General features: G+C 71.2%; 2 protein-coding genes across 2 annotated transcripts; both read left to right on the top strand.

Moving 5' to 3' along the window:
- The first annotated feature begins 698 nt into the window (after window positions 1-698).
- On the top strand, window positions 699-20,602 carry CRAMP1 (cramped chromatin regulator homolog 1). Its single transcript, XM_054693892.1, is given in 22 exon segments — window positions 699-721; window positions 1,495-1,814; window positions 3,871-4,064; window positions 5,709-5,862; window positions 7,652-7,735; window positions 7,839-7,887; window positions 9,578-9,663; window positions 9,894-10,017; window positions 10,167-10,248; window positions 10,576-11,583; window positions 11,586-11,687; window positions 12,738-12,915; window positions 13,993-14,174; window positions 14,251-14,325; window positions 14,467-14,548; window positions 15,104-15,208; window positions 15,332-15,510; window positions 16,042-16,110; window positions 16,558-16,786; window positions 17,052-17,216; window positions 17,749-17,894; window positions 18,550-20,602. Coding segments are annotated over 21 exon segments (3,891 nt in total). The 5' UTR covers window positions 699-721; window position 1,495; the 3' UTR covers window positions 18,829-20,602.
- A 620-nt stretch (window positions 20,603-21,222) lies between these two features.
- On the top strand, window positions 21,223-25,790 carry JPT2 (Jupiter microtubule associated homolog 2). Its single transcript, XM_037508110.2, has 5 exons — window positions 21,223-21,266; window positions 21,767-21,906; window positions 22,567-22,709; window positions 23,364-23,412; window positions 24,057-25,790. The coding sequence occupies exons 1-5, from the start codon at window positions 21,223-21,225 to the stop codon at window positions 24,242-24,244; spliced, it is 564 nt and encodes a 187-aa protein (XP_037364007.1). The 3' UTR covers window positions 24,245-25,790.
- The last annotated feature ends 823 nt before the right edge of the window (window positions 25,791-26,613 follow it).

The following is a 26,613-nucleotide window of genomic DNA, read 5'->3' as shown; positions in this document are numbered from 1 at the left end:
CCGCCGGCGCCCGCGGGAGGCGCTGCCCAGGCGCCGGGCGCGCCGCTCGGCCCGAGACGGCGGGCGGGGCGGGGCGGGGCGGGCGGGCCGCGGGGCCTCCCGGCGCTCAGGGCCGGGCGCGGGACCCCGCGGCGCGCCGGACGCTTCTCCGCTGACACCCGGGCCCGCGCCGGCGGCGGGCAGGAGCCGCGGCGGCGCCGTCTTCTCACGCATCCGTCAACACGGCCGCGGCCAATCGCCGCCCGCGCGCTGCCGCCATTGGCTGCGGCCCGGCCAATCCGCGGGGACGCGCCGTCCCGCCCGGCCGCGAGCCCGGCGTCCCGGCCCCGCCCGCGCCCGGGCCCGCCCCCCGCGCCGTGCGTGCCGGCGCGCGCGCTCGCGGCCGACCAATGGCAGCGCGCCGGGGGCGCGCGCGCCGGCCGCCGCGGCGTGCTCGGGCCCGCGCCGCCCCGCCCCGCCCGCGCCGCCCCGCCCGCGCCGCGCGTCGCCTCCGTCTCCGCCGGCCGCCGTAGCCGGAACTGCCGCGAGCGCCGCGGCCGGGCCTGGGAGCGAGCGGGCCGAGCCCGTCCGCCGCGCCGCCGCCAGGGAGGTGCCGGGGGCGCGCGGGCCGCTGCCGGCGCGGGGACTGAGCGGCGCGGCGCGGCGCGGCGCGGGGGGTGCGCGGGCGCCCGGGAGGCCCCGGGGCCGGAGAGGCCGGCGCGGCGCGGCGCGGATGCAGGAGGTGACCGGGGCGGCGGGCGGCGGGCGGCGGGCGGCGGCGCCGCTCCCTTTGTGTGCGGCCGGCGGGACGGCCCGGCGGCGGCTCCCGCCCTCGGCCTGGCGCGCGTCCGGGCGGCGCGGCGGGGCCGGGCCTCGCGGGCGGCGGCGTCGCGGCCGGCCCGCGCCCGCCCCGGGGCCACGGCGACCCCCGCGGGCGCCGCCGCCCGCGCCTCGCGCGGAGCCCGGCCCGAGCCCGCGCCCCGCGGCGGCCGCGCCCGCACCTGTGGCGGCCCCGCGGCGGGGCCCGGGCCGCGGGCTCCCCCCGTCCCCCGCGGAGGCCGGCGCCCCCGGACTGCGGCTTCGGGGCGACGCCGGCCCGGCCCCGCGCGGGCGCCTTTGTTGGCGGGACGCGCGGCCCCCGCGCCCCCGGGGGCCGGACCCCGGCCCGCGCCGCGGCGCCCGCTGCCGCTCCCGGCGGGCCGGCCCCGGGCAGGTGCGCGCCCGAGGCCCGCGGCGGGGCCCGGGAGGCCGCGGGCCCGGCCGGGCGCGCGCGGCGCGGGGCGGGGGCCGGGACCCCCTCCTGGCCCGGGCGGGGCCCGCGCCCCTCCGCCGCCCCCGCGCCGAGCGGCGGAGCGGGGGTCGGGGCGGCGGCGGGCGGGCGGGGGCCGGGGGCGGCGGCGGCCGGGCGGGCGGGCGGGCGCGGAACAAACAACGGCCGCCATGTTGCGCGGGGCGCGCGCGGGGGAGCTCCGCGGCCTCACGGGCGCGCCCCGGCCCCCGTCCCCTCCCGGCCAGGATGACAGTGAAGCTGGGCGACGCCGGCGGCGCGGAGGACGGGCTCAAGAAGCTGGGCAAGCGGCCGGCCGAGGACGAGTCGCTGGACGGCGAGGGCGCCGGCGCGGGGGACGCGGCTGAGGACGGCGGCGGCACAAAGAGGGACGCCCGGAGCCCCCGGGACGGCGGCGACCCCCCGGGCCCGGCCCCGCCGCCCGCCGGCCCGCAGGACCAGCACCACTTCCTCAGGTCCAGCGTGCGGCCGCAGAGCAAGCGGCTCCGGAAGGACGCGGCCGGCGCGGGGGGCAGCGGCGCGGGCAGCGCGGGGCCCCGCGGAAAAGGTAGGGGTGGGGGGCGGGGGCGCCCCTTCTCTCGCAGGGGCCGCTGCCGCCTTGGCCTTGCGGCCGCCTGGGCAACGCTGCTCTGAGGCGCGTTTTCAAGGGGGGGAGGAAGTGGGGGCCCCCGGGACGGCCGAGGGCGCGGGGGAGGGGCCGTGGAGACCCCCGGGGTAGAGGGCGGCGGGCAGCGAGCCCCCAGGGAGGCCGCTTCAGACTTGGCTCCTCCTGCCCGCGTCCAGGCTCCGGGAGGCGCAGCAGCCGCGCCTTGGAGCCGCCCTGGCGCTTGGGCCACCCCCCAGCTGCGCGTCCGGCTGGTGGAGGGAGCGGGGCGCTGCGGTGTCTGCGTTTTGGGCCCGTTGTTGCTGAGCCCACGCCTGCCCCGCGCGCTCCCTGCGTGTCCGGCGCCTGTGGCGAAGCGGCCACTTAGGTGTCTGCGTGGGGCCCGGCCGCTTGAGGCGAGGCGTCTGGGGAGCCCGCAGGACCGCCAGGGACGCAGCGCCAGGTGGCGCGTCCAGCCTCCTCCCCACCCCCGGGAGCCCAGGCCCCAGGCTCTCGGGTCTGGGGTGCGGTCGGTGAGGAAGGCGGTTTTCAGCGCCAGGTTCCGGTGTCGGTGGCCACTCGGAGCGCTGGCGCCGGGCCCTCTGGCTCGCTGGACCTGCGCACCCGACCCCGCAGGGCCCCGCGGAGGGGCTCTGCTGTGGGGGATGAGCCGGGACCTGCTCTGCCCTTGCAGGTGGCACGGTGCCATTTGCGCAGGGGTCTGAGGGCGGCGGCCCGTTGGGCTCCGGTTCTTGTCCCTGGCCCCGGGGCCCCCTCCGGAGCAGTGCCTCCCCCAGGGCCCCTCCTCTCCCTCAGGGCCGCCGGAGCTTCTCCCCGGCACTGGGCAGGCCAGTCAACGTGCGGCTGGACGTCGCTTGGCGCATCTGACCTCGGGCTTCTCTCAGAGCCTGCTCCGTCACATGGGCGCTGCGCGCTCCCTCTCCTGTTTCTGGGAATGTTCCGGAAGACAGGTTTTCTGAAGCCAGGGCAGTTTTGCGCCTGGGCTGCGCGTGGCCCTGCTTCTCAAGCACAGAGCAGGGAGGGGCCGTGTGCTCTCCGCCAGCTGTGCCTGGGCCAGGCCCGGGAGGCTGAGGCGTGACCTCGCCCTGGGGAGCCCCTGTCCCGTGTTCTCTGGGGAGCGGTCAGACGCGGGACGGGGTGCTAGGTAACGTCGGGAGCCTGCAGCGGTCCTGGGCAGGGGCGTTCGGCCGCTGGAAAGGCTGCGCCCGCGGGGGAGAAAAGGCGGGTGCCTTCCCAGCGTGGGCCGCGTGGGGTGTTGCCCGCTGGTGGTTGGCGCGGCGCCAGCCCTGGTGGCCCAGGTGTGTGGTCCTGCTGGCCGCGGGCCTGCGGCCAGGCTGTCTCACGGCCGGCGCTGCGCCTGTGCTGGATGCGAGGAGGAACCCGTGCGGGCAGAGTCGGGGGTCTGTGGTGCAGCTGGGTGGTCTCCAGGCTCGCGACACTTCACGTCGCCTAAACGCCGTTCCCGGGGCGTGTGGGGGCCGGTCCTCAGCAGGGCGGGTGCGTCACAGGACAGGGGTGCACCCAGGGTCTTCTGTGGGCTGCGCGGAGACCTCCTCTCTCCTGGGCCTCAGCTCCAGGAGCAAACCCCGGGTGGGCTGTTCCCCTGGCGGGGGGAGGCCGCAGAAGAAGCCTTTCTAGGGGGAGGATCCACAGGGCCTCGCTTGGCTGCTGCGTGGCGCCGGGTGGCTGGAGGCACCTCCCGCGGGAGCGGCCATGCGGTATCAGCTTCTGCACGGCCTTGGTGCAGAGGGTCTGCGCCTGGCCCTGTCTACATCAGGCAGACGCCCTGTGGCGGCCTTGGTACCCTGCTTCCCGTTTCTTGGCGCCTCCTGATGTGTGTGGGGGGTGGGTGTGGGGGGGTGTTTGTCTCCACCCTGGCCTGCGGCTTAGGCATCTGTGGTGCCCCTCGGGTGGTGCCGTCCAGCCGTGCCCCGAGCTCTGGTGTCAGCGCAGGGGCTGTGAGGGGCCCTCAGGCAGACCTGCTTTGTCTCTCCCACAGGAGTCGACGGGGGCGGCTCGTCATCTGGAAATGGGCCGGGGGTTGCCTCTGCCGCCCCTGCAGGGGGCTCGCGCTCCTCCTCCCGGAGCCTGGGGCCCACGAGTGGCGAAAAGGAGGAGGGCAAGAAGGTGCGGCGCCAGTGGGAGTCCTGGAGCACCGAGGACAAGAACACCTTTTTTGAGGGGCTGTATGAGGTGAGTGGCGGTGGCGAGGCCGTTCTGCCCCCTGGCGCTAGGCTCCTTGGAGGCAGCAAACAGCAGCCGCCCCTTCATCGGGCGGGCGGGCGGGCTGCTGTGGGGCCGGGCCCAGCTCTCCGCAGCTGAGCCGTTTTGCTTGTTCTCGTCTGTGTCCCGATAAATGGATGCTGTTCTAGAGGCTTGGGGCCCGCGTGTGAGATCTGGGGTGCAGGGCAGCGGTGGGGGTGAGAGGACTCCCCAGAGCCTGGGGAGCAGAGCTGGCGGATCCCCTGAGACATACTGCTGAGGGGAGCAGCGGGGAGACAGGAGAGGTCTGCCGTGCCCCCGTGGGTCAGCTCCTGGCTGGGGATGGACCTGGGCCGTGGCCGTGGCAGCCGGAGACGCAACTCCTAGGCCACCAGGGAGGCCCGCCGTCCGCACTTCATGGTTTTCTGGTGTGTGGTGTTTCCCCGGGCTCACGTGCCCAGCGAGCCTTGTCGTGTTGCCCGCTGGTTGGGAAGGTCTGGCCCGCGTGGGGGAGGCCTGTGAGTGAGTGGGCCTCAGGGTCTCGAGCACGCGGGCCGGGGGCTGGGGCTCCCTCTGCTGTGGCGTCTGCCCTGCCGTGGTCGTCCCGGGGCTGGCACGGAGGCGCGTCTTCCCGCCCCTGGTCCCCACGGAGCCCCTGAGCAGCAGCGGGGCGTGAAGACGGGTCGCAGCCCGGCCCAGGGACTGCACTGGCCTGGAACAATGCCAGTCTCCGCGTGACCGTTCTCGGGGAGGGCCTGGCTCTACCGGGGGGGCTGCCTGGATGCAGGAGGCAAGCGCGTGATTCGGGGCTTCGCTAAGAGGCTTGGTGCCTAATCGGGACCCACTCGCGCCCCTCCCGGGGAGGCAGTCCCGGCCTTCTCCGGGGCAGGCTTCCAGGCCAGCGGGTGGTTTCAGAGCTTGTTGAAGCTTTAGATGGAGACGCGGGTGGGCACGAGAGCCCTCCCGGGTCTCTCTGGGCAGCCCTGTGCGAGGCCACCTCGGCAGAGACGGAGCCTGAGGGGGTGGGCGGCCGGGGCCCTGGTGAGCGAGGCCGGCTCAGACGGCCACCAGGAAGCGGGGCCGGCACACCGCAGGGTCCTGAGCGGCCAGGGCAGGGGTCAGGGGGCTGGGCCTGGAGGAGGGCCTGCCTTTGGCGGCTTTGCCGTTGATTTTAAAGCGTTGGTCCAGCGTCGGTACTCCTGGGTGCTTTAGCTTGTGGTCTTGAAGGCGTTCCCGAACCGGGGGCGGGGCGGGTGGGGTGCTGCGGGAGGAGTGCTGTTCCCGGTGCCGCCCAGCTCGCGGGCCCGGCCCCACCTTGGACCCCACGCCCTGCAAGCCTGCGGCCGCTTCCTTCAGGCCCAGGGCTGTGCGCTCAGAGCACGGCGGGCAAGCGTGAGGCTCGTGGCGCCTGAGGTGCTGGGCACCACGCGCGGGGCTGGAGTTGCGTGCGTGGGGGCGGCCGGCGTTCTCGCTCCTGCTCACGCCTTGCTGAGGGGACCCCTGTGCTCTGACTGCCCTGCCTGCGTCACTGGGCCGGGCCCCCCAGGCTCCAGGGAGTGCGGGTGGGGGGCTCTGCTCATGGCTACCCCCCGAGAACAGGGCTGCCCCGTCTCGACCCTTGGGCTTGTCTTACAGCACGGGAAGGACTTCGAAGCCATCCAGAACAACATCGCGCTGAAGTACCGCAAGAAGGGCAAGCCGGCCGGCATGGTGAAGAACAAGGAGCAGGTGCGGCACTTCTACTACCGCACCTGGCACAAGATCACTAAGTACATCGACTTTGACAACGGTGAGCGCTCGGGGCCCGTGTCCCGCTCTGGAGGCGAGAGGCGGCATGGGGCCTGCTCCTGGCTGGGGGTGGCCGTGCCGGAGGCTGAGACGACGGAGCCCCCGGGAGCCAGGAGCGGCCTGCAGCTTACGCCTCTGCCTGCGGCAGGGCCGCCCCTTTGGCCGATGTGTCCATGCTGGGGTGCCGCCCAGGCGCCCCACGCCGAGGGGACCGTGTGTCTGTGTCGCTCCTGCCGTCCTTGCGCCACCTCCTCCTCTTGCCGCTCAGGCTCCACCGACTTCTTTGCTTTTCCCGACGCTTGTCGAGTAACAGCTTGCGGTCCAGCCCCGCCAGGGGTGCTGGGGTCCTCGCACACTTCCTCATCTCTGCCGAGAGCCCAGCCCGCTGCCACCCTGCCGCCTCTGTCCGAGCCCTGCCGCAGGCCTCCCCGGGCTCCTGGGGCAGGACCAGGGTCCCTGCTCTGTCCCTGCCAGGCTGCGCTGCCGGCGCCGCAGCCGGGTGGTCGACATTCTTGGTGCTGGGGCCCACGGTCTGCAAGCTGCTCTGTGGGCGCCGTGTCAGAGGCTCAGGGCGCTGGGTCTGGCAGCGGGGCCCAGGGGAGCCTCCGGGGTTTGGGCAGCAGCCATGCTGCGGTCCCGACGCGATCTCCATGGTCCTCCACCTGCGGCAGGTTCTGGCGGTCTCACCGCAGCGTTCAGACACCCTCGCTGCCCCGCAGGCCCTTACTGCCCCTGCGCCGCCTGCCTGGCCGCCTTTGAGTCCGCGGCGCCGCAGCTCCCTAGCCCTGGCGCCTCCCACCCCAGAGGCGCCCTCTCCCCCCACCCAGTCCCTGCAGACCGTACTGGCCCGTGTGTGGCTTGTGTCCGGCCCTTGATCGAAGGGGCGGTCTCCAGGCCCCGTGAAGCCTCTCTGCCTTCTGCAGGTCTCTGGCCCCCGGCTCCGCGCTGCCTCTCCACCCGGCCTCCCTGGGCCACCTCCCACGTGCCCTTTGTCTGCTTGGGGATCCATGTCTAAAGGTTTCTCCACACGCAGGGCCCTGAGGAGTTCCCACCCTTGCTCCAGCCGCAGCCTTTCTGCCCCGCCCCAAGATCTCTCCAGGAGAGCGCAGGCACAAGCTGGGCCCGCGCCGCTGGTGTGAGAAGGCCCCGGCCCATGTCCAGCTCTGGCCATCCTCCCTCATGGCCCCGGCACCGGTCATGCCGTGTGCCCGCTCCCTTGTCCGTGCGCACGGGTGCCCCGATGTCCAGCCGCTGACGCTGGTGTCACCCTCCCTCCTGGCATGGGCGGGGCTGCCGGCTCCTCCCGGTCATGCCTCAATGGGTCCTCAGCAGCCGCCGGGAGGTCTGTGGCCCTTGTGCCTTTGGCCATCCACGTCCAAGGAGATGGCTATTCGGTGCAGGGGTCGGGAGGCCCTGGGGGTGAGGTGTGGAGAGGAATGAGCACCACCTTGCCAGGCCCGTCCGAGGCTCTGGGGTGCAGGGGTCTCTGCAGACGCCCAAGCGGTGATCTCTGCCGAGCGGCTTCCTCACCCCTGGCCACACCCCCTCACCTCGTGGCTTTATTTCCACGCAGAGCCCATCCGTGTGCACCAGGAGGAGCCTGTGATGGGGCCGCCAGGGGCTGACGTGGGTCTCGGGCGGGTGCTGTGTGTGTTGGGCCCCAGGAGCCGGCGGGCGTCCTGCTGCAGCTCGCAACCTTGCCTGCTGGGGCTGACTTTTGGGTTCTCCGGACAGTGTCCTCCCGCTTTAGCACCCCTGAGGTCTGTCTCTCCCCCCACCCCCGCCCACAGTGTTCTCGCGCGGCCTGAAGAAGTCGTCACAGGAGCTGTACGGGCTCATCTGCTACGGCGAGCTGCGCAAGAAGATCGGGGGCTGTGAGTTCGCCGCGCGGGGTTACCCCTGGGACGCCCGGAGTAGGGCCGGCCGTGGGGTCTGGCTCCCCGTCCCCTGGTCCGCTCATACTGCCGTCCCCTGCAGGCATGGATGACAAGAACGCCACAAAGCTCAACGAGCTCATTCAGGCCGGGTGAGTGGGCGTCAGCCTCGGCACAGACCCGGGGCCTCTGCTCGGCCAGCCCTAAGGCGTGGGGCCAGACTCGGGCTCCACGGGCTTTCTCCCCCGCAGGCGTCCAGACGCCATGTTCTGCCCTGGGCAGGAGCTGCCCGCCTGCCAGCTTCCGGAGAGGCTCAGGCCCATCCTCATTCCCCCCCCCACCTCCCCCCGTGTCCCCTCTCCTGCTCTGCCTGCCTTGGTGCAGTGAGGGGCGCTGGGCGCCGGCCCTGGAAGCAGGGGTGGGGGGCGCAGCTGAGCGGTGCTTGTAGTCAGGGCGAAGAGAGTGGACCATGTTTGGGGCCAGGATCTTGGTGCCCGTGTGGCCTCAGACTGGGAGCCAAGGTCAGGAGGGCCCAGTGGCCCTGGAGCGTGCCCAGTGCATAGCCCTTCAGCAGGGGTTGGCAGAGCCGACGCCGACTGGGGAGGGCGTCTGTCTATCCTTGGCCAGGGCCTTTCCGGCTCACTTGGCTGTCCAGGCTCGGGCGCCTCTCCTGTTATATTAGCACACGGCTCCTCCCCACCCCAACTGGGCCCACGTTCGGAGCACCTGGCGAGATTGGTCATGGATCCAGCGTCTGTGGAGTCTCCAGTGTGGGGGGTGTGGCCCTGGCCCATGGGCAGCACCTGACAGGAGACATGCTTGGGCCTGGCGCTTCTGGGGTGGGGACCGTGCCTGCTCCCTGCGGCGCCTGGCAGGGTCTGCTCACAGCGTTGCTGATTCCTGTGGTCATGCCTCCCAGACTCAGCTCCACACATGGGGCCTGTGCTGGAGCCCAGTGCCGGGGGCTGACAGGAGGGCGGGGAGGCGGCAGGTAGACGCAGGGGAGGGAGGTGGATGGGTGGACGCCCTCTGTCGTGCACAAGGCGGGCTGGCTTTGGGCCTGCTGTGCTGGCGGCTGGCATGCTCCTGCCCCGCGGGGCTGCCTGCCCATCTGGCCTGAGGAACACCAGCTGGCGCCCTGTGGGCGCAGGGCTTTGGGAGGCCCAGCGTGGTGTCTGGAGAGCCACCTCCCTCGCAGGGATGGAGCATCAGGCCCTCAGCTTGTGTGAAGCAGGAGCCCTGCAGCCCCCCTTTCCAGGGCTCCCCCTCTGCTGCCCGGCTCGCCCTTGTGGGCAGGTGGATGGATCTTGGAGCATGGCACTCGGCCTCTGGCACCGTGTAGTGCCCCAGCTCCTCCCAGCCACTGCTGGGGAGGGGGAGCAGCACCGGCCCAATGCTCCCAGTTCACTGTCCTGCACAGCCAGCCCTGGGCCAGGAGCAGCCTGCGCCCCCACGTGCCCAAGCCGCACTGGCCCAATCTCCCAGTGGCCCTGGGCCAGGCAGAGGGGTGCCGCAGGTGGGGTCTGAGGTGGGAGGGAGGAGGGAAAGGTGGGCTTTCCCGGGGCAGGGATGCTGGCTCTGGCCTCTGTGGCCGCCGACAGAGGCAGGCACACCTCCAGGCATCCCCATGGGGGTGGGGGTGGCCAGAGCGATGCGCATCCGGGTCAGCACGGCCTGTGGCCCTCAGCGGCCGGTCAGGCCAGGCTGCTTCGGGCAGTGGGGCTGCTGCTAGGACGAGCACGAGCGCAGGGGTGTTGGGTGCTTGGCCAGGGCTGCCTCCCTAAGCCCAAGGCTACCCCCACTGCCCTTGCTGCGCGGCCTCAGTGCTCCCAACTCTTCCAGGGCCACCACCGTGCGCTACAAGGGCCGCAACCTGCGCATCAAGGCTCCCATGTGCCGGGCCCTGAAGAAGCTGTGCGACCCGGACGGTATGTGGGCGTGCCTGGGGTGGGGGGGGGGCCCAGTGGGGGGGGGTAGGGGGGCCCAGCAGCCCAGATCTACCAAGTCCAGCTCAGGCCACGCCATGTCCAGGCAGCCCTGTGTGACCAGCCTGGTCAGTGCTCTGGCTCACCCCCCCCCACCCCCCAGTCTGGCTCACGCTGGCCACTGCTCCTTCCTGTCTCTCAGAGTCTGGTTATCACGGCCCTCCCCCCTGCAGGCCTGAGCGATGAGGAGGACCAGAAGCCTGTGCGCCTGCCACTGCGCGTGCCCGTGGAGCTGCAGCCCCGCAGCAACCACGCCTGGGCCCGCGTGCAGGGCCTGGCCCAGAACCCGCGGCTCAGGTAGGCGTGGCCCGGGGGTGCTGGCTGGGGCCTTGGCTGCAGGCTCTGCCCCTTACTGCCGTCCCCGAAGCTTCTGCTCATTTGGTGCCCAGGGTCCCCTGTCATCCCTGCGTGACCGTGACGGTCGTGGTTCCCGCCTGTCCTTGCAGGATGATTGTGGAGCTGCACCGCAAGGTCTCCAGTCTCATAGAGTTTTTGAAACAGAAGTGGGCACTCCACGAAGTCCGCGTTGTATCTTTCTCGCTGGAGGGGTCCCGTGGTATGCAGCAGCTGGGGTGGGGGGGGGGACAGAGCAACCACCCGTCTCCAGGGGCGGGGTGCCCCTTCTGCTCTGCAGCACCAGGCCGTGGCAGCTCTCTCTGCCCCAGGTGAGCCTTGTCTGGTTCCTGGGCTGCGGCCAGAACCTCCTGCCAGCAGGGGGCACAGAGCACCTGGCTCGCACCCCCCGGGTGGCCCAGCCCGCCCAGTCTCGGGAGAGGGTGCGTTGGGGTGACCACCTTCCAGGAGGGCCTGCTGGCCCCGGGCACCATGCCACTCTTTCCTTGACACAGCGTTCAGCGGAAGACGCTGGAGGAGCAGCAGCTGCAGGACACATGCGTGGAGCCCTGCCCGGAGAAGGTGGCGTTGCACCTTTTCCCCGGGGAGCACTGCACGCTAACGCCGCTGCCGGGGGTGGCCCGCGTGGTGCACTCCAAGGCTTTCTGCACCGTGCACTGGCAGGAGGGCGGCCGGTGCAAGCAAAGCTCTAGGGAGGCCCACCCGCTGCCCCCCGCCCAGATCCTGGGCATCCAGAGCGGGCAGGGCACGGCCAGGGGCCAGGTGAGGTGCCCGCGGGGCAGCACTGAGGGCAGGGGGTCAGGACGGCCCCCGGTCTCCACTGATGCCTCTCAGAGCTCCGGGGAGAGTTCCCCCGAGAGTGCCCCCGGGGAGGGGCCGGGCCCCAGCCTGGGCAGCCCCGATGCTCCTGATAGACTTGCCCCCGGGCCCCGGGAGAAGACCCCCCCTGCCCCTTCTGCAGAGGGTGGGGACGGCCCTACCCGGGAGCCCGGGGCTGCGGCCTGCACCTGTGGCCAGCTGCCGGACCTGGAGGACGAGCTGTCTCTCCTGGATCCCTTCCCCCGCTACATGAGGTCCTGTCAGGCCCTGATCGTCCCTGCGCAGTGCCGCTGTGCGGACCCCCGGCCTTCCGGGTGCACCTCTCCAGAGACTGGCGTCCCTAGCAGCACGGAGGCCGCTGACCTCACCATGTCTGGGCCGCCATCCCCCGGCCGCTCCTTGCCTGTCCTCGAGCCTCAGCCCAGCTCCAGGCTCCCGCCAGACATTTGCACTAAAGACTCCACAGAGGCTCTGGCAGAGGAGCCTCCAGAGAAGGGCAACCCCGCGGATGCCACGCCGCCTCAGGGCCCCCCCACTGCCCGGCCACTCAAGGACGTCCCTGCCAGCCGGCTGGCCCAGCAGTTGCGCGAGGAGGGCTGGAGCCTACAGACCTCCGAGGGCCTCACGCTGGCCGAAGTCTACCTCATGATGGGCAAGCCCGGCAAGCTGCAGCTGGAGTACGACTGGCTGGCAGCCCGGGCCCCCGCGCCGGCCCCCCGCCCGCCGCCCTCCACGAGCAGCGGCTCCTCAGCTGCCTCCTGCGCCTCATCTCCACTGAGGTCAACCCCAGGCCGGTGCGTGAGCGCAGCCCGGGTGGCGCCTGCTGCGGCGGGTGTCTGGGAGGGAGCCCGGGGCTGCTGACTGCAGGGTCGGGCCTTCGCTGGGAACTTCACAGACAGGAGCTGCCACGGCGCTGGGCCTTCTCAGGGCTGGCATTCCGTGGGCAATCCCTGAGCCGGGCAGTGCTGGGATGGTCTGTGCAGGGGACATCGCCCCTTCTCGAGGCTCTTGGCAAGAGCAGCTTTCTGCGGCCGCAGCTTGACCCAGGGGGTCCCCGGTGGGCATAGAGGGTTGTGGCCCATCGTGGGGGCGCCTGTGCAGACCCGGGTGCTGGGTGGGCCAGGTTACTGGCCAGACGCCCTGGGCCCCTAGCACATGCCGCTGAGCCTGGCCTCCGTCTCCCCACACACCCTGCGCTGTGGCCCGTGCTCAGGGGCGGCAGGCGCTGGACAGGTGACCGGGACGCGGCTAGGACAGCCACGCCATGGCTGGAGGCTCCTGAGGTGCCTCTTGCCCCAGGGATTTGCGAGGGTCTGGGGGAGCACCAGGACCCCGAGCTCCAAGAGCCAGCACTGCAGGTGGGGGTGGGGTCGCGTCCACTAAGTTAAAGGGACCCGGAGGCAGGGGCGCCTGGATAGGAGCCTGCCCAGGACCTGAGGGCTGTGGGGGAGCAGGGCAGGGGACAGGGAGGGGGGGTGGGGGCCTCGACTCCGCGGAGGCCCTGGGCCAAGCTCGTGCACGAGTTTGGAAACCAGACGCGTTTCCTCCTCTGGTCGCGGCTGGTCTCTTAGAGGGCTCCGACGTCACTTGCCTCCCGGTGCCCCTCCCTGCAGCCTAGCACCCCTCCTCAGCCCTGGGGCCCCGCCGCCTGCGCCCCGCCCCCACATCTGTCCATGCACTGCCCAGCCCAGCAGGTGGGCTCAAGGGATCTCAGGAGGCTGCTTCCTGAGCGCCAGCAACCCCAGGGGGGCTTCAGATACCCCAACCCCCACCTCCTGTGCCAGGCTCTTGGCTCAGCTCTCTGCCCCTGCTGAGGGGCCCTCATCTTGGCCCTGTCCATCCAGGCTCCGGAAGCGAATGCAGGTTCTGTGGCATCCACGCGCCCTGCCCAGGAGGAGCCATCAACCACCCCTCCGGGGAAGGTGGTAGCCATCAGCTCCCGGAGCCCTCGCTGCCCCCGGAGCCAGTCTGCCCTGCGCAACAGCAAGAGCTGCTCTCCCACCTCCACGCCGTGCTCCCCAGGTGAGGCCGGGTGGGGCGGGGGCGGGTGACTGCGCAGACGTGTCCCTTCACCTGGGCTGGGGTGCCTCCGCCCAGACCCCACGGCCCACACGCATCTCGTGGGGCAGCGTGCACACATGTCACCCCATCTGGGGCGCTGCTGGGTTCAGGGTACTTAGTTGGGATGCCTGGTCTAAGGACCCAGTACAAGCAGGACTGTCCCGAGGCGCCAGCCTTGCCGGCCAAGTCTGAGGGGGGTGGCTGGTAGCCGAGTGGCGGCGGAACGGGCACCCCCTGGCCCTGCACTGCACGGCTGCTGAGGGGTGTTGGGGGCTGGGCCATGGTTCCCACGGGTCCGCTGCCCGGCAGCCCGGGGGTGAGGCCTGCACCCCGCCTGCCGCAGCTGGTGTCACAGGAGACCAGGTCTCCTCCGTGCCCGCCCTGCCTCCGCAGGCACCTCACGCTGCTGTGGGGGTTCGCAGGGCCTGTTCAGGAGCCTCTGGTCACCTGCCTGAGAGCACTTGGCAGTGGCCAGGCCAGGTCAGGTCCTGCCTGGAGCACAGCAGCGCTGGACGGCCTGTCCTTGGGGGGAGGCCTGTGCCTGCGCCTTTCATGTCCTCTGAGCTGCGGGTGCTCACGCAGGAACACGCCGTGGGCACGGGGCCCACACCAGGGCTTGGAGGGCCTGGTCTCGGGGCGCAGTGCCTGTCTGGTCCCGTGCGGGCTGGTGGAGCAGGGAGGCCCTGCTGGGGGCGGCACCGTCGTGATGGAAACAGCTGCCAGAGTCCCGTCCAGGGGCTTCCGGGCGCCAGCTCCTGCTCCGTGCTGGCCGCCGTGCCTGCTCTTCACAGGCAGCCTCTGGGCGCTCGGTTTGCTGCCAGGGGCCGCATGCAGGCTCAGGTAGAGGTGGGCGAGGCAGAGGCCTTGGCGCCCCAGGCCCCTTCCCAGACGGTGCAGCCACCACCAATGTGTGGTCCTGCCCTCAACGGTCCTCGGGGAGCCCGCCGCCTGCTCGGGGGGCGGGGGGTGCCGCAGGGGCCCCAGCCGGCTGCCGTCCTCCACGCTGCCGCAGCAGGGCTCAGAGCCTTCCTCTCCCAGGCCTGAGAAGCGCGCCGCGACCACTCCTGGTGGCCGGTCCCGCCTGCACAGGAAGCAGCGACTCGGACGGCGGCCTCTTTGCCGTCCCGACAACCCTGCCGCCCAACAGCCGGCACGGGAAGCTCTTCTCACCCAGCAAAGACGCGGAGCTGGCCCTGCGCCAGCACCTGAGCTCTATCAGCGTGAGCGCCACGGCCGGCGAGGGGCGGGGGGGGGGCCGTAGGGAGCGGGGGGCTCAGCGCATGCTGTGCCCCGCAGATGCAGTCCGATTTCTTCCTGCCGAAGCCCCGGAAGCTGCGGAACCGGCACCTGCGGAAGCCGCTGGTGGTCCAGGTCAGAGCCCCGGGCGCCCCCTCTGCACCCACCTGTTGCACTGGCTCCCTCTGCTCTGGGGCGTCCTTCCGCTGTCCGGCGCTGGTCTCCAGGGACACACTGCCTGGGGCTGTCCCTGATGGGCCAGGTTTCTCCCTGCAGAGAACCCTGCTGCCCCGGCCGTCCGAGAGCCAGCCCCACAGTGTGTGCTCCTTCTCCATTCTGCCCAACTCCGCCGTGACGGGTGAGCCCTGGCCTGCCTGGCCTTTGGGAGAGGCCGGCGTCTGATTCCCTGGCTTTTTTGGTGATGTTTCGCGTGTTCCTTTGTCTGACCCCCCGCCAGCTTGGAAGACGGGGCCCTGGAGTGGGGGGCTGCGCGGCGCTGCTGGGTGTTCTGTGTGCCAGGCATCAGGGAGCCTGCGGGCCCGGCCTGGGGCCGGGTTGGCCGCCACGCACACCCCGCGTCGTCCCTTCTCACTGGCCTGTGTCCACACTTGGCGCATGCTTGTTGCAGGGTCCAGACCACTGCGGGCTCGTCCCCCTGACTGGGAGACTGGGAGGAGGAGCCACGCTCTGGTGTCCGGGGGGCCTTGGTGGGGCCCGGCACTCAGCTCGGGTGCATATCACCCTGAAAGGCTTCTGGAGCTGGCGGTGCTGAGTGTGGTCCTTTGGCAGCCCCCACGGGCCAGGGCACGCCTCTGCAGGCACCCAAGGTTGGCTGGGCAGCACAGGCTCAGACGCCAGGAACTGGGTTCTGGCACTGCAGGCGGCAGCAACACTCCCCACTTCTTGTCCCCAGGGAGAGGCTCATTCCGGCCCATCCAGTCCACCCTGACCAAAGCGGCGCTGTCTCGGCCCATCGTGCCCAAGGCCCTTCCACCCCAGGCCACCAGCCACCTTGCCAGTGAGTCTCCTTCCCCCAGACCTGCGCGACCTGCTCTGGCATGCACAGATGGGCAGCAGGGGATGCGCTCACCGGCACGTCTCGGCTCACTGGGGCGCAGACTCACACCACGTGTGTTGCCAGGTGCGGTCGACCTGGCAGCCAAGAGCGCCGGCATCTTCCCGGGGAGCCCCCTCCCAGTCCTGGACGCGGAGAGCTTGTCAGGCGTCTCCCCATTGTCTTCGGACGAGGTGACGGCCGCTATCTCGGGGCAGGACTCGGGTGGGAGTCGCCGGAATGCAGACCCCCTGCCTCCTGTGGGGGTGAGTGGGTGGGGGCTGCTTCATGGAGTCCTGGCCTCTGGGAGGGACAGTCACTTTTCAGAGGGCAGGGGAGCCAAGGCCACTGGGCTCAGGTCAGGCTGGTCCCGGTTCTTCCCCGGAGGAGAGTCCTGGAGCCTGCCCAGTAACGTCGTTGGGAATGCTCGGGAGGGCCGAGGGGGCAGCGCTCGGGACCCACGGGAGCACGGCTCTGTCTGGTCCTCCCCGGCTCCCTCCCCCAAGCCAGCACACCTGTGTCGGGGGCCGGTGTGGCTGCAGAGCTGGCCGGGCTGCAGGCTGTATGCTGGGCCCAGAGCCTGCCTAATCCCGGGCCGCTTTCTGGCCAGGACCGGCGCTGGCAGCCTGGGTGCAGGGCCCGGGTGGCGGGAGGGCGGCTGCGCATGCTCACAGGCCTGTTTGCGCCCTGGGCAGCAGCCTCCTGCGGCTGGGCTCTGGGCTGTGGGTGGGCAGGGCACCTGGCAGGCCAGGCGGGCGCCTGTGGAGGCTGCTCACAGGGCCCTGGCGCTCTCCCAGGGCACAGGCGGCCCGTCCACCAGCGTCCCTTCGAGGCCGGAGCAGAAGCCCGAGACGGACGGCTTCCAGGTAGAGCCCCGTCAGCCGCTGCGCAGAGCAGCCGCCTGGGAGCCCCGCCCGGCCGAGTCCCCAGCTGACGCCCCCGCTCCGTCGGCCCAGCCGGTGCGCCCAGGAGCCTGGCCCTCCACCCGCCGCCGCCTGGGCCGTCCCTCCCCTGCAAGGCCGGCAGAGGCAGACGCCAGCCCTAATGGCAGGCCTGAGCTTTCTGGCCTGGGGAGGAGAAGCCTGCAGGCCATGCTCCCCATGTTCCCCCCCTGGCTGCTGCCCCTCTGGCTACGGCAGGAGCTGGTCCCGGCCTCCTAGTGGGGCTCTCAACGTTGCCTCCTTGAGCGGTTTGGGAGAAGTAGGTCCCCGAGGGTGCGGACTGCTCGGAGGAGCAGGTGGCTGCTGGGTCACGTGGTAATGGCGCCACTGCGTGGAGCTGGGGGGCTTCAGCTCAGGGCACGTCTCCCGCAGGGCTCGCCAGTGCTCGCTCTCTCCGAGCTGCCCAGGGCTCCTCCCAACGGCCTCTCCGCACCTCTGCCCACGGCCGAGGCCGCCCGCGCCCGGCTCTCGCCGCCCAATGTCTCCACTCTGCTGGACATCTCCCTGCCCGGGCCACCTGAGGACGTACTCTCGCAGGGCGAGCCCGCCACACAGATCAGCGACTCCATCATCGAGATCGCCATCAGCTCTGGCCAATATGGTAGGGCCAGCCCCGCCCAACTCTGCCGACTGCTGCCAGCATCCCCTCCAGCACCGCGGGGCGCCCGGGTCTGCCACAGCAGGCCGCAGGTCCCAGCTGACTGAGTCTGGGGCGCCTGCAGGCTCTGGATGTGGGGCTGGGTCTGGGCCTGGGGTGCGGGCCCTGCCATCTTGGTGTCTGTGCTGGTGCTGCAGTGGGCACGTCCTCACGCAGCTCAGAGAGGCTGGCAGCTGGCGCTCCACCCTGACCAGGGTCTTGCTTACAGGTGAAGGCGTGCCCCTCTCGCCAGCCAAGCTGAACGGCAGCGACAGCTCCAAGAGCCTCCCCTCCCCGTCTAGCAGCCCCCAGCCGGACTGGATCGCCTCCCCCACCCACGACCCCCAGTGGTGTCCCAGCGACCCCGCGGACTCGTCACTCAGCAGCCTGTTTGGTGGGTGGGGGAGGCCTATGGGGGCGGGAGGGGGCTCTGCGCCCTGCATCAGCCCGTGGCCTTGTCCAGCCTGCCCAGGGACGGGCACTGGCCACTGCTGTGGGCGGGCAGCCAGGGCTCAGCCTGTGCCTTCTGGACTCCTGGGCTCCCTCGGGCCATGCTTGACCCGGAGGCAGCCCTGCACACCGGGGGTGGGGGGCTGGGCGGGTGCTCCACCATATCTATGTAGGGAGAGCTAAGTGGGGGTCCACACGCTGACCACCGCATGAGCCCACCCTCCTGGCCCAGCAGGACATGGATGTGGGTCCCGACACCAGAGGCAGCTTTCCTGTTAGAGGCTGCACAGGCCGGTGCCGGCTGGCATGGAGGTGGTGCCAGCCAGTGGTGGCATGGACACATTCTGCTTTGTAAGGGCCAGTGGTGCCCACACCAATGCCACATACCACGCGGGGTGCCCAGGCTGGGTGGACATGCACCCGAGGCCCCCTCCCACCTTTGGCCCGATCTTAGGCGCCTCCCCTTCTCCCTGTAGCCAGTTTCATCTCCCCGGAGAAGAGCCGCAAGATGCTGCCAGCTCCTGGCGGAACCAACAGTGGCACCTCCCTGTTGGGCCCCAGCCTGCTGGACGGGAGCTCGAGGGACTCTTTTGTGTCCCGATCCCTGGCCGACGTTGCAGAGGTGAGTGGGGCATGGCTTCCCATAGAGGGGGACCTGTCTGGTGGTCGAGCTGCTCCCGCAGGAGTGCGGACCCCAAGGCTGGCGTGCTGCTGGCCTGTCCTCGCCCTCCACGCCCAGCGGAGGCACGTGGCCTGTGCTGCGGTGGCGGATGGGCACCAGGAGCCAGCGACAGGCTGGTGCTCAGCCTCCTGAAATGCACCTGTGTTCCCGAAATTTCTTATATTAAAAGACTTAATGCTCACTCCATGCCCGCCATTGCTCTGCTCAGAGCTTCTGCGGCGTCCTGGGCTCCCTGGGCCACGCAGCTTGGGCACAAATGTGCGTCCAGCCGGTCCTGGCGAGGCCCCGCTGCGGGCAGGGCAGCCCGGCGGCCTCTCCCTGCTCTTCCCTCTCCTTGCGGGCACACCCCCCACCTTGTCTCTGGCCCCATGGTGCCCCCCCTTACTCTCAGAGCAAGTTCTGCTCCTCCGACCCCACCACAGCCTCCCCCGCCGCCCCCGCCCATCTCAGGACGGGGACCAGGCCCCGGCGGCCCTGTTGGGAGTGTGTTCAAACGCCAGGTGACCCGAGTCCCCGCTCGGCCCATGGCGGAGGCCCCATCCTCGCCGTGGAGCCCGCCCGCTCACCACCTGCCCGCTGCCCGCCCCCCCCGCAGGTGGTGGACTCCCAGCTGGCCTGCATGATGAATGAGAACAGCGTCGACTACATATCCCGGTTCAACGACCTGGCTCAAGAGCTGGCCATCGCCGAGCCCAGCCGGCGGGAGGCCCTGTTTGATGGTGCGGGGGGCGGCCCCCCATCGGTGACCTCTCCCAGTGATGGTGGCGGATGCAGGCCAGGCGCGGGCTGCAGAGGAGATGCCGGCTGGTGGGTGCAGCCCCCCTTGGGCCAGAGAGGACGTCACTCAGCCAGGACTTCTGGGGATGCTGGGTGAGCCACGTGGGGGAGCTCGTTCCCACAGGCAGGGCCGTCTCCGCCTTGCGGGGTCAAGCAGGTCCCCGCCCTGCTGCCTGGTGGCAGTGGCCTTCTTCCCAGAAGGGGGTGCCGGGCAGGAGTGCTGCTTGCCCCGAGGCGGGGCCTCCAGGTCCCCACACTGTGCCTTGGCTCAGCTCCTGACCCCACTGAAGCGGCTCTGCCTGTCGTGGCTGTGTGGACGGAACCCTGCCTGGCTGGCGGCCGGAGACGTTTCCGAGGCTGTGGACCGCCCTGCCGGCTTCCTCCCCGGGCCATTCCCAAGGTGCAGGGTGGTCTGCAGGGCCTTCTGCTGGGGCCTCCCGGTCCTGGGCCACAGATGGGCTCTCCAGAGACCGGACCCCTGTTGGGTAGCCCCTCCCTGGCACGCTCCTCCCAAGCCTGCGCCCATGCACCATAGCCTTCAGTGTGGGCGCCACGGGCTTGGGCACCCAGAATGGGGGAGCCCTGAGGTGCCCCGTGTCTCCTCGGGCCTCCTGGGTAGCTGGCATCCCCACCGCAGGTGGCCCAGCTTGCATCTCCCCCGGTGGCTTCTTGCCCTTGCCTGCAGCCAGGGGCCCCCCCCACCACCACCACTGCCACCACCACCACCACCACCAGACTGAGCACTGCGCCTCCTCCCGGCCCTTGCCCCGCTTGGTGGGGCCCTCGCCATGGCTCCTTGCCTGTCCATGGGCAAGATTGGGCACTCTGGCTTGGGGCTCAGAGGCTGGTCATGGCCCCTCTGGACTGCGAGCAGGTTGCATGCTCAGTCGGCAGGGGTACAGGCTGCCGCTGGACGGGCGAGGGCCATCCCTTTGTGTCGGTGTCGTCTTCACCGAGAGGCACGGCAGCGCCTGGCCTGGCCGGCATTGCAGTCAGTCAGTCAGCTTCCTGAGCCAGAGCCGGAGGGAGCCGAGCAAGACTGGTGCCGGGCTGCTGGGCCGTGCCTGCAGTGCCAGCACTGGCGTGGGGGATGTCGGCTGAACTGCTCACCCGTCAGGGCACCGGGTGCAGTAGTGGGCAGGAGGCACTTACCCGGTGATGTCTGACCGGGAGGGAAGCTGGAGATAGGTTGTCTTTGGCAGGCTTGCCACTTGGGGTGCCTCCAGCCCAGGCTCTGCAAGGACCACCCCCTCACCATGGGCCAGGTCAGGAGGAGCGTCGCAGGGTGGGCACTGTTTGCTGCCACAGTGGGGGCCAGAGCAAGTCAGGGATGTGTCTGCTCCCTGCACACGATGGGAGGGGCAGCTCCTGACGCCTGGGCCACGGTGACGTGCTGCACCCCTGGGTGCTGCTGCTCCCTGTGTGCTTTAGGGTAGGTCAGTCCGGTGGGAAAGTCTCTTCCGGGCCCCGGTGATGTCAGGGGCTTTTTCTCCTGTGTAAGGATGGAGACAGGCTCTCGGCCTCAAGAGCGCTGCCCCCGGCATGTCCACCTGTGGCTCCCTCCACCTTTCCCCTGTCCTGGCGGGGCTTGGGGCTCTCCCTCCCCCCAGTCCGTTGGCCTCAGGGCCCCCATCCACCTCTTCTGGGGCCCTAGTGCCTCCATGCGGGACGCATCGACCCGGCGCGCTGAGCTCTAACCGTGCGCTGGGGAGCCTGGGAGCCAGCGGCCTGGAAGTGGGGGAGCCTGGAAGTGGGGGACGGCTCTCTCCTCGGACGTGCGCCTGTGAGGAGACGGGACTCGCGGTCTAGAAAAGCCGGGGCTCCCCTGCTGGCCGCCCGGCTCCGGCCCCCCCCTCCCCGGCGGGGCGCCCCAGCACTACAGCAGCCGGGCCGCCCAGCCCTGGCCCCGCGGTGCCGGCGAGCCGGGAGGATCCGCCGCGGAGCGGAGCGGGGCGCCGGCCTCCGCGGGACTGTACCATACTGTAAACTACGTTATTTATTCTTGCCGACGGGGAGCCAAGGGTGTTGGTTATTTAATGTAATAAACGGAGCTGAACGCTGCGCGGCCTGTGACTCTCCGCGGGGCCGGCCCCGCCTTTGCTTCGCGGGCGCCCGTCCGAGCTCGGCCCGGGGCGCTGCGCGCGGGGGCGCCGCCGGCGGGGTGGGGCCCCTCGCTCCGGCGGGCGGGCGGGCGGGGCGGGGCGCGGGCCCGGGACTTCCGGCGTGACGCGGCGGCGGACGCGCCTGGGGCCCCGCCCCCTTCCGGCTGCTGTCCAGTGCCGTTGCGCGACGCGGGAGCGGCACCCGCTTCCACCAATGTGGTGCGGGCGCGGCGCGGACCTCCCGGCCGCCCCTCGTTGGGGCGGGGCCGTCGTCGCGATAGGCGGCGGCGGCGTGACGGACGGCGGCGGGGCCCAATAGGCGCGGGGGGCGGGCGGCGCGCGGAGGGCGGGAAGCGGGGCGCGGCGGCGGGAGGCGCGGAGCGGGCGACATGTTCCCGGGCGCGGGGAGCGCGGCCGGCCGCGGCGGCTCCAGGTGCGCCGGGGCGCGGGCGGGCGGGGGCGCGGCGGGGTCGGCGGCGGCTTCGGGGTGCCCGCCGGAGCCCCGGGCGCTCGGCGCGGCCCCCGCCCGCGAGGACGAGCCCTTTGTCCCGGCCGGCGCCGCCGCAGCCCCGTCCCGAGCGCCGCGGGCCAGGGCGGCAGAGCCGGCGGGCGCCTCGGGCCGGGCCTGGCGAGGGGCGCGCCGGGGCGGCCGAGGACGGCGAGGCGCCGGCGGCTGGCGCGGGGCCTGGGGCCGGGGCGGCCCCGGCGTGTCCCTCCGGCGTCCGCGGGGCCCTCGCGAGGGGGCCTGGTGCGCTCGCGGGGCTCGCGGGCTCCCTCCACGGCGCCGCGCGGGGTGCCTCGTGCCGCCCCCCGCCCCTCCGGGGCCCTTCCCGGGTCTGCCTCTGTCCAGTGCGGGCGCCGGGGCGGGCCGTGCGCCGGAGCTGCCCGGGGGCCCCTGCCCTGGCGCCCGCCCCTCACCCGCTGTGCTTGCAGGGCCCCCGCAGGAGAGCCTGGCCACCCTTCCGGGGGCCCCGAAGAAGCCGCTCCTGCCGGCAGGCCCCACAGGATGGCGTCCAGTATCTTTGGGCCCACGGAGGAGCCTCAGAGCATCCCTAAGAGGACCCACCCGCCAGGTGCCAGCTGAGCAGCCCGTCCCCGGGGGGTCTTGGTCCTTGGGACGCTCCGTTGCTCCCATGGAGCTTCCCAGCCTTTCTGGCCCACCTCCTCGCTGGCGGAGCTGGGGTGCACAGACGGTTCTGTCCTGACTCTTTTCTGCCTGGAAGGGGATTGGAGTTCTCTCGCGCTTCCGAACCCACCCGCAGGACTGGGCCCCTGGAGGCGGGAGGCGGCGGTTGGCCGGTCTGGCCCCACCCAGGAGGCTGGCCCCGCCTGTCCGCGGCCCACAGAGCCCTGAGATCCGCAGCGGCCCTTCTCTGAGGTCCTCCTGGGAACTCCTTTTAACTTGGTTGCTGGGGGGTCACAGGACTCTCGGGCGACGGTGGTCTGCAGTCCACCCTCGGGCCAGGATCTGCTCTCTGCCGGTTCTGGGCACAGACCTGAGTTCCAGCCCCGGGCTCCCGTCCTTTCTGGAGCAGGCCTGGAGTAAGGGTGGTGGGATGGCACTCGGGCGCCTGTGGGGTAAGAGCCAGCAGGCTGTCCCTGAAGAGGGGTCTCAGCTACCCAGTCCCGTGCTCCCTTGTCCTGGTTCCAGCAGAGCAAAGGTCCAGGCAGCCGGAACCAGGCCTGCAGCACGCAGTGCCGGGCCAGCTGCTCACACTCTGGCTGTTCTGCAGGGGGGAAGGGCAGCGGCATCTTCGATGACCCGACACCTCTACAGACCCGGCAGCGTCTGAACCCACCCGGTGGGAAGACAAGTGATATTTTCGGGTCCCCGGTGGCCGCCACAGCACCGTTGGCACACCCTAACAAGCCCAAGGTACAGCTCGAGTGGACAGGTGGGGGCAGGGCCGGCCGGGGCCAGCGGGACTGCGGTCACGGGGTGTCGGGACACAGCTGCGGCTTGCGGGTGACGCCAATACACGGCAGGGTGTAAGACAGATGAGTTGGAAGCCATAGAGCCATAGAATTAAGAGGTTAAATGCATCGAGAGCCCATCCCGGGGAGTATGAACTCTGGCCCGGGGGCATTTGCAGGTCAGCCTCGGGCGGGATAACGCTGCCTCCCAGCGCCGGCATCAACCTGCCCCCCCGGCGGTGCAGCCCTCCCTGCCCGTCCAGCATCGCCGGTGGATGCAGGAACTGGGTAGAGCGGAGCCCCAGGGCTTTAAGCACCAACACCAAGGGCTCCGCCTGGCCTGAGGCGCCGTCACTGTATGGCGAGGCGGCCGGGAGGCAGTCGGTGCAGGCGGAGCCGTTTGTGAGTGGGGGAGTAGCCGGCACTGGCTTCCGAGGGGGCCGGCACAGCGGGGGGCCAGTGAGGAGCTCTCCAGCTGGGGTGCAGCACGATGCTGGTGCCAGAGCTGTCCCTGATAAAAACGTGCCCTGAAGTCGGGTGCAGACCCGGTCACTGCTGTCCGGCCACCTGGCGGTGAGGAGGCTGTGCGGTCTGACCCAAGCTCTGCCTGTTGCAGGACCACGTCTTCATGTGCGAAGGAGAAGACCTGAAGCCGGCCCTTAGCGGTGAGCTGCCGTCCCCTCCCACAGGCCGGAAGGGGTGGTCCCTGTGCCTCCTTTGCCCTGGTGAAGGCGCCCAGCGGCCCGGGCTTCGTGCGCTGCTGCTCGGCTGGGCCTGAGGCCTCGGCCTCTGGAGGCTGCCCTGTGTCCAGCACGCGGGGGTCCCGGCCCCTGGCAGGCCGCAGCCGAGGGCAGGACAGACACGAAGAGAAGGGAGTTGGGGGATGCCGGTGGCGCCGCCTTTGGGGCCCCCCCAAGAAAGCAGCCGCCGGTGGTGTCTGAACATCACGGTACCAGTCCCACCAGGCTCTGAGCTGGCCGTGGGTGCTGACCTGCCTTTGGGGTACCGTTGCCCTCAGTTGGGGACCAGGACACTCGGGGATCACACATTCAGCGCGTGTGACGTGGCGGCCCGGAGCCCAGTCCCGCTTCACACTCGCTGGGGCCAGCGCTTTGTGCTGGAGGGGAGAGGACGGACGGAGCCCCATGGGTCGTAGGAGAAGGTGGCAGCCTCCCGTAGGGGCGTCCCTAGCAGTGAGCCCCACTTCGTGAAGTCAATTCGAGAGTTGCGTCAGCTGCGCCCTGAGTTCTCAGGGCACAGCCAGACTGGCCTCCTGCCCTCCTGACGCGGCCTGCGCCTCTGTCCACAGCTGCCGCATGCGCCGGCCCCAGTGACAAGCAGGTTGAGGAGAGCGGCTCCAGAGACGCGGGCCGCGCCGGGGGACCAGCACCCACCCCTGCCGTGGACCTCCATGAACCCCGGCTGGGGCCGAGGCCGCGCTCCCACAACAAAGTCCTGAACCCCCCAGGCGGCAAGTCCAGCATCTCATTCTACTGAGGGGCCCTCGTGGCGGCTGCAGCTGGCCTCAGGGAGCCGCTGGGCCCCGGGCGTGTCGGGGTGCTGCGACTCCCCTGGGGCCAGGCCTCTGTCATCCCAAGTTGGGGGGTCTCTGATGGGTGGGCGGGGCTCTCTGGGGGGCTCTCAAGTTCCAGGACTCAAAGTCTCCACAAGAGCCAAAACACCCACGTCGTGCTTTGGTTGGGGGCGCGGCCAAGGCGGGAGCCAGCATCGCGGGCCCGGAGCACCTGCAGGCCACAGCCAGACCTGGCCCCGTGGTGCCGCCTGCGCCTCTCCCCCTTGGTTGTCGGCGAGCACCTCGGAGCCGCTGCGTCCTGTGCTTCTTGGGCTCTGCCCTGGACTCGAGGGGTGGACCCCAAGGCACCTGCCTTCTGCTCCCCCTTGTCCCTCCCTGCCTTAAGCCAGCCCCGCGCTGCCTCACCCCCCACCACGCGCCTTCCTCCAGACTTGTGCTCTGAGGCTCTGCTCTGATGGGGCGACCCGTGCCTTACTCCTCCATGGTGGTGGGACAGGGATGCCCGAAGTCCCAGGGCTTTTGCTGGCTTCCCTCAAGTGGCTATGGCGCTGGTGTGTTTCTGCCACCTTCTGGAAAAGCCCGTGGCTCAGGTACACCAAAGAGAAAGGAAAGGCTTCCTGGCGTGCCCTTCCCAAAGCTCTCCCAGGCCACATCCAGCTTCCTGGGAGGCCTGGCGACTCTCAGCCGGGAGGTCAAGTAGTGGGGCAGTGACTCAGTTGGCCGGTTCCACGTTTGCCAGCTGAGGTGATAGGTGAGAGTTGGGGTGCTTTGATCTGTCGATCAAGTCTCCCCCACAGCTCCTGGGGGCTGCAGGCACCTTCCTGCATCTCACGAGCTGGGCTCACAGGGGACCAGAGATGCTGGGTGGTGGGGTGCTTGGTGGGAGGCCTGCAGGCCAGCACAGGCACCGGAGGGGACCTCTGGCCATTCTGACACCCAGAGCAGCGGCTGTGTCTGGCACCCCGCAGTGGCCTAGACACGCAGCATGTCCAGGGGCCTGTGGGGACATTGCCCCCCGAGATGCTGGTGTAGGGGCATCTCCATCCTTAGGTGGTTTGCAATTCGTAGAAATGTTAGGATTTCAGAGCATTTTTCCCCCATTAAAATACTGTAAATGGTGGTTAGAGAAAAATATTTGAAAAAGCGGTGGCCAGGGTTCCAGCCCAGCACCTGGCGCGCGCCCCTTACAGGGAAACCCCAGGCTTCAGCTGCAGTTTCTGACTTCCATGGCAAGTGAGGAGATGGAATGCCCGGAGCCCAGCTGTGGTGCTGGCCCCCGGGCTGGGCAGTCTGCCGTGGCCGGCAGCCCCTCGTCCCCGCTGCGTCAAGAAGCCACTTTTTTATGCCTTAAAACTTGATGTATTTGGTGCCAACTTTTTTTTAGAGCTGTATCCAAAAAAGCCCACGGCAGACCTGTGTTCCCATCGGGCGTGGCTTTAATAGGGCAGTCCCCGGGCTGGCGAGGCCGCACCGGGCATGGCGGGGTGGAATAAACTTTGCAGTCACCACTGTCCGTGCCTGCCGCGTCCCCGCGTGGGCCTGGGCGCGCCGGCCCCGGGCTCTGCCGCGCTCGCGTTTGCTCGTGGCGTTTCCCTGCGGGGCCGGGCCGGGCCGGGCCGGGCCGGGCCGGGCTGACCGCCCTGAGGGCGCGGGTCTGGCGGGTGGGGGCGGGTCGGAGCCGCTACCCTCCCTGAGGAGCGCGCGTGGCCGGGGCTGGGCGGGGCCCCTCCTGGGGCTCACCTCGGGCCCCGAGCCTGCCTGGTGCGCGCCTGCGAAGCGCTGTCGGGGTTCGCGGGGACCGCCGGGCCAGGCCTGCGCGCCGGCGCCGCTTGTCTCCTGGGCCGGGCGCCCCGGGCTTCCCGCTGAAGCAGCCCGTGGGCGCGCGGGGCCCCCCCCCTGTGCCGGCCGCGCAGCGGGGGCCGGCGGCGGCGCCTCCCTCCGGGCGGTGCAGCCGGAGACACGGCGCGAGTCCTTGGGCGGCTCCCCTCAAACCCGGGGCTCCAGCGCCCGCCCAGTTCCCAGACATGCCGGGCGGGGGCGCCTCGAAGGGCCGCGGGGCCGGCGGGGTCTGTCGGCCGCCCGGGCGGGGGGCGCGGCCCTGCGTGGAAGCCGCACAGGCCGTGTGACCGGCGGAGGGGCCCGCGCCCCGGGACCGCCCCCCCCCCGAGAGAGCGCGCCCCCGCCCCCGGGGCCCCCACCCTGAGGGAGCGCGCCCCCGCCCCGGGACCCCCCCCCGAGAGGGCGCGCCCCCGCCCCCGGGGCCCCCGAGGGAGCGCGCCCCCCGCCCCGGGGCCCCCCACCAGGGAGCGCGCCCCCCGCCCGGGGGCCCCCC

This window comes from Talpa occidentalis, unplaced genomic scaffold, assembly GCF_014898055.3.
Source record: "Talpa occidentalis isolate TD23 unplaced genomic scaffold, MPIMG_talOcc4v2.1 talOcc4.12, whole genome shotgun sequence".
NCBI lineage: Eukaryota > Metazoa > Chordata > Mammalia > Eulipotyphla > Talpidae > Talpa > Talpa occidentalis.
This window is presented reverse-complemented; position numbering and strand designations above follow the sequence as displayed.